Genomic DNA, 6,274 nt, shown 5'->3' with positions numbered 1-6,274 from the left:
AGCAGAGGGAACATGAAATTTTTACATGGCAAAAACTTGAACCATGACCGAACATCATACACTTGTGACATTGGGGAACAAAGTGAGGGTTTTTTTTATAATAGTCCCAATAGATAATTGTGTGGAAAGCTTTCTTAAAGTTTCTCCTGAGATCGTTTAATTTAACACTTTTGTTTTTTATATATATTAAATAATTGCATTGATCTTTGAACTTAGGAGTTTTTACATTCATTGTATATACTTTAAGTACTTCAAGTTTCAAATTTTGCACCAATTCATTATAAAGGTCTTCTTCTTTCACTTTATGAAGTCCATACAGAACAACTTTAAATGGTTTATTTTCTTTTGTGTTATGGGTAAAGAAGGGCATATTTTTTTCTTTGAGTGAGTTTGAGACTTTTTGAGTGTCATCTTTGTTGGAAAAATTTACTCGACAGCCGAGTGATGTATTTTTACACATAAAATTACTGATTTCTAAGTCACTTATGTATTTTGATACAAATTCACTATTTTGTCCAATAATATGAAGTGGGGGGAAATCAATTTGGTTTGATTTTGATGGACTGGCAACATTGGAATCATCCTCCATATCAGAGAGATCCGATAGCCCATCAAACCTATTTGACGCTGTGGCAGTTGCCATTTTACACAGTTTTGCCGTAGCCGGGCTTTGGCTCTCGGAGTCCGATGAGCCTCTCGCTCTTTTTAATTTCGGTGGTATTTTAACTGTCTTTTTAATTACTTTGAATCAACGATGAGAGTAGACCGATCGTACTACGTCTGTTATCGACGACGTTTCGAAGTAAACTGATTTTATTTATAAGATTTCATTAAGTACGTTTTTCTAGGAACTGTCTTTTGGTGATTAGGATGCACTTTTTATAGCATTAGTTTTTAAGGTTTTTTTATACTCGTATTATTGATTTTAATACTGCACTATTGGCTTTCAAAATTTCAATTTTCGAGAAGTCTAACTTTGGGTAGCGTTTTTTCGTTTTAAATTTTTTGTATGCACTCTTAATAATTTCTCACAAATCGTTCAATTTAGTTCTTAATTGCGGAGTTTTCTAGTTCCTTTTGAAATAATTTTAGGAAAAAGCAAAAACTTCCGTCAGAGCACGTTGGGCGCCAGTAAAAGTAAAACGCTTTTATAATTTTTAAGTATAGACTTTTATTTAACACTTTAAGTATAGAGACACTTATGCTTCGAGTGGCGGCTTCCAAAAAAGTAATCGCCGATTTCCCAACAACTAAATACTTGACCAGCAAAAAACACAGCAGAGCAGCGATGATACAGTTGATATAAAAGAGAGAGCATGACCGTACGGTTTACTTATCAGCTTCTTCGCATAATCCAGCAATTGAATGATAAAATATGCATTTGCTGTAACTTCTCTAGCAAATAGCAAATTACAGGGTGTTAAGGTGTTAACTTATACGGAAGAACATTTGACGAACACTGTACAAATCTGAGAGCCGTGTTTCCATGACTTCGAAAAGCCCACCTTAAGCTTAACCCACAAAAGTGTTCACTCTTCAAAACCGAAGTGAAATATCTGGGACATACCATCTCATCCCAAGGAGTAAAAACGGATCCTGATGAGGTTGACACCGAGAAGAATTGGCCAACACCACAAGACAAACACCAACTCCGTAGCTTTCTGGGTCTAGCCACTTACTATAGGCGCTTTGTGAAGGACTTTGCTGGAATCGCCAAGAGTCTACATCAGCGTGAGTGCGAGCGCAGCTTTCAAGAGCTCAAGCAACGCTTGTGTAATGCACCAGTGCTGACCTACCCAACTCCAGGTAAACCGTTCATAATTGATGCTGATGACAGCAATGTTGGGATAGGTGCTGTACTTTCGCAGGTGAATAATGGTGAAGAAAAGGTGATTGCCTATTACAGCAAGGTACTCTCGAAGTCGGAAGGAAATTATTGTGTGATCAGAAGAGAACTTCTTACACTGATTTTGGCAACAAAGCACTACCATAAGTGTCTCTATGGACAGAAGTTTCTTCTCCGAACTGACCATGTAGCACTTAACTGGCTTTTGAATTTCAAGAATCTAGAGGGTCAAGTGGCAAGGTGGATTGAGAGGCTGCAACCGTACGATTATAAAATTCAACATCGGAAGGGGAAGCTTCACTCAAATGCAGATTTATTTCCAAAAACAAATAATGGAAATCGTTATATTCTGGTCGACATGGATTACTTCAGCAAGTGGCCTGAAGCATAAGCGATTCCAAACCAAGAAGTCAAAACAGTCGCAGACCAAATTGTCTTCAACTGGGTGAGCAGATTCGGCGTTCCATTAGAACTGCATTCTGACCAGGGAAGGAATTTTGAATCAAACATATTTCAGGAAGATTGTGGGTTTCTTGACATCAAGAAAACAAGAACAACATCACTTCACCCACAATTTGATGGCATGGTCGAACGATTCAACCAAACCCTGAAGGAACACCTTTGCAAAGTTGTGGACGACAACCAGCAAGGTTGGGATCGACACATTCCACTGTTTTTGATGGCGTATCGAAGTGCAAGACATAGCTCAACTGGCCATACACCTTCTGAGATTTTGATAGGAAGGAACATCAGACTGCCGAACGAAATAAAATTCAAATGTCCTACGTCGGAATCGCAAGCCGAGGATGACTACATTGCTGACCTCAGAGAAAGACTTCTTCAGAACCACGACAATACCAGGTTAAAAATAAAGATGTTCAGTGACCGAATGAAGACACGCTACGATATACGAGCGACAACAACAAAGTTCCAAGGTGGAGATTGGGTATAGCTTTACAATCCCCATCACCAAAAAAGATTGTTACCGAAACTTCAACAGGTCTGGGAAAGTCCATATACAGTCATAAAAAAATCAACGATGTCGTGTACCGGATACAAAAGGGAGTCAGAGGAAAACTTAAAGTTGTACATCGCAGCCGACTACATCGCTACATTGGTGATGAGAACGATGGATTTGTTCGGGACGATCAATCCTAAGGAGGGGTCAATTTAATATGTATACACTCTTTATGTAAAATAAAATAAGGGGCAACATATAGTAAGCATCTAGTGATTAAGAGGAGAACATTAAGCGCATACAAGAACCTCGAAGGGGCAACATCTAGTGATTAAGAGGAGAACTAGCTTTGTTAAGCATCGAGAACAACCTAGTAGTTTCTCGAACCGATTTGAGGTATATAAATAGGCGGTCATAAGCGAAGCGGGATTATTATTATTGCGATAAAGTAAAGATTGTGTTTAAAAAGTAATAATTGAGTAAAGAAAGTGTTTGAAAAGTATCAATTGAAAGTGTTCAATAAATAAGTTTGGAACAATTTAAATAAAGTAAAATTATGTTTTATTTGCAAGTGTGAACAAGTTTTAATTGTCGGACCAAGCCGAATATAACAATAACATGAAAATTTAAAAGTGAGGGCTACATTTTTTTTTGTTTCTAATCTAGTTTAAAAGACATTCTGAACATTGCTAAGCAAGTCATTTATTCTTAAATGAGTAATGGAAAAAAAAAACAATCACAACATTTCTCAAATGACTTATTTCTATTTTCTTAAATTAATATTTATATAAAGAATATGACACACTTGATTTAATGAAGTGTTCGAATTAAACTATAAATAAACTTCCCTTTAATTAAAAAAATTCATCCCTAAAATTGGATGTGAGGAAAGTCAGAAGCAAATTTTCTTTGCCACTAATATTTTCGTTATCTGCTTTATATCAACTCTAATAAAAATATGTATTCAGTAAAAGCTCCTAAATTAACAATAAATAAAAATAAATTTCTATCATTCCTTATTGGCATTTCTTTCCACATGCCTGTTCTATTTATAAATATCAATTAATTTGTAACTGTAAAAAAGCGTTTGACTGCAACCTAATCAAATTTCTTGTTCGTTCACCAGTTGAAAAGTGCCGTGGACATTCTTCTCCTTCTATTTCTCCAATTTCAGAAAAAAACACCCTACAGCTCTACTGAAAGCGAAGAACTTTGTCACTATATAATAAATTGGAACGGATAAAACGAACAAAAAGCATTGTGTTTCAAGTAATTCCAGTGAGAGATTGTATTTTATCTCAAGTATAACTTTTCTCATTTTCAAGTTCTTCAAAATCTAGTTTTGTATGCCCAAAGAAGCACCCAAAAGCTAGAACAGCAGAATATTTTAGAGCGGTTCGACGAACAGAAAAAACTTTTAGAAAGCAGGTTTGCGGACATCGAAGAGAACATCAAAACTGTCGACGAGCGCGTCGAAAAACAAAATGCCCATTTCGAGAAAATTGACGAACAAATTTAAACCATCACAAATGAATTAGAAAAAGTGCGGAAGATGAAAGCTCGAGAACCTTCTGGTGAGTGCTCAAGGAAGACGGAAGTGAATCCTCCAAGCTTTGATGGGCAGATTCCGTGGTCAATCTACAAGAAACAGTTTAAAACAAACGGCTGGGACGATCACGAAAAAAACATTGCTCTTACGCTTGCTTTAAGAGGATCTGCTGCTGAACTGCTACTGCTGGTAACTGCACAGTTCTTGTTAACGCAATGGAACAGTGGTTTGGGGAAAGCCACTTAACAATAGAACACAGAATAGAGGTGAAACTCTGCAGCAGCTTCATTCAGATATCGAGCGATTGGTTCACCTGGCATATCCAACAGCTGGTAACGAGATAATAAATCAACTTGCTGTTGAGCTGTGGGCGATATACATCTCAAAAGGGCTATCCGCACTGCCGTAAAGCTAACACTACCAGAAGCATTGGCTTTCGCTCTGACGATGGAAGCTGCAGATCAAGCTACCCAAAACGTGCATCTGTCTTACGCGGTAGAAGTCCAAGAATGTTCTCGTCGGAAGGCTACTGTGCAAAGGAGTCAGCGAGACGGACCAGCACGATGCTGGAACTGCAATAAGACTGTACAATTTCAGCGACAGTGCAGATTACCGCGAAGAGGAACCGCATGCCAACACTGTGGAAATAGAAGTAATTCAACCGGTCAAAGCAACACCAACAACATTGCTTCCGAAGTTGTTTCCCACCCGGGAAACGAATAAAACCAACACCAAGGGGCAGAAGCTGGTTTCTGGTATCGATGGCCACAGAAACAACATCCAGGTTTCTCAAACGAAACGTGAAAACAAGAGCTAGAACTTGGAAGCAAGTATAAACCGCTACAAATGTGTGGCTACCATTGACACCGGTGCCACGGCGTCAATCATACGGCAAGACTTCGTTAAGAAGGCATGGCTCCACAACACCAACAGCTTTCGTCTAACTACTGCAACTGGAAAGGCCGCAAAAGTTTATGGTGAGGTACATCTTAAGATCCGGATGGCAGAATTGGAATTCTCTCACCTGTTCCTGGTAGCAGATATATGCAACGAGTGCATTGTCGGCGTCAATGTCATGAAAGATCACGGCTTGATATTGGACATCGGGAACCAAGTCCTAAAATATTGAAACATTGAGATTCCGATGATCTATGGCACAAACTCGTATGAGACCATCTGTGAAAACCGTCATCAAAGAAGATCTCACTTTGCGTGCTTCTTCAGAAGTATTCTTGTGGACGAAATTAAAGGGTAAGCCTGGCAGCCATCGATACCTTATGGTCGAACCAACATCTGTAAAGTTTTCCCAAAACGTCATCATTGGGAAGACTCTTGTGAGACCTTTAAAGAACATGGTTCCGGTACGAATACTGAACATCAAACCGTATAAAGTTAAGCTTAGAAAAGGTGAGATTGTCTGAAAATGCGAATCTGTATCAGCGATAACAAGGATCAACGAAGAAGAGTCAAGGCAATCCTTGAAGTCCGAAGAGCTGAACTCCATAAAGACGAACATTCTCAAGTCATCTTATCTTGGCCACCAACAACATAGAACTGCAGAAGTTCTCTTCGAAGGATTTGCAGACATCTCTTCGTCATCGAAAGGGAAATATGGCAGAACGCATCTGGTGCAACATCGAATCAATACCGGGGATGCAAGGCCGATTCGTCAACCTGTAAGACGCCTTTCACTAGCCAAACAAGCTGAGGTTGAAGAACTGATAACCACCATGAAGGAAGAAGGTCTGATCGAAAACTCTAAAAGCCCTTGGGCGTCTCCAGTAGTCCTGGTAAAGAAGAAAAACGGATCAACCCGCTTTTGCGTGGACTATCGAAGGTTGGATAATGTGACCAAAAAGGATAGCTACCCTCTGCCTAGGATCAGTGATACTCTGGACGCAATGGAAGGAGCACAATGATT

General features: G+C 38.9%; 1 protein-coding gene across 1 annotated transcript; it reads left to right on the top strand.

The window, feature by feature from the left end:
• Positions 1-2,429: 2,429 nt before the first annotated feature.
• On the top strand, positions 2,430-2,798 carry LOC129943630 (uncharacterized). The gene has a single exon (XM_056053057.1). It carries the CDS (start codon positions 2,430-2,432, stop codon positions 2,796-2,798), a length of 369 nt encoding a protein of 122 aa, XP_055909032.1.
• Positions 2,799-6,274: the final 3,476 nt, after the last annotated feature.

Source organism: Eupeodes corollae, chromosome 1 (genome assembly GCF_945859685.1).
Source record: "Eupeodes corollae chromosome 1, idEupCoro1.1, whole genome shotgun sequence".
NCBI lineage: Eukaryota > Metazoa > Arthropoda > Insecta > Diptera > Syrphidae > Eupeodes > Eupeodes corollae.
Note: the sequence above shows the minus strand (reverse complement) of the source record. Positions and strands in the feature narration are given on the sequence as shown.

Excerpts from the sequence above, each read along its gene's own strand:
- LOC129943630 (XM_056053057.1), top strand. The coding sequence starts at position 2,430 with ATGGTCGAACGATTCAACCAAACCCTGAAGGAACACCTTTGCAAAGTT.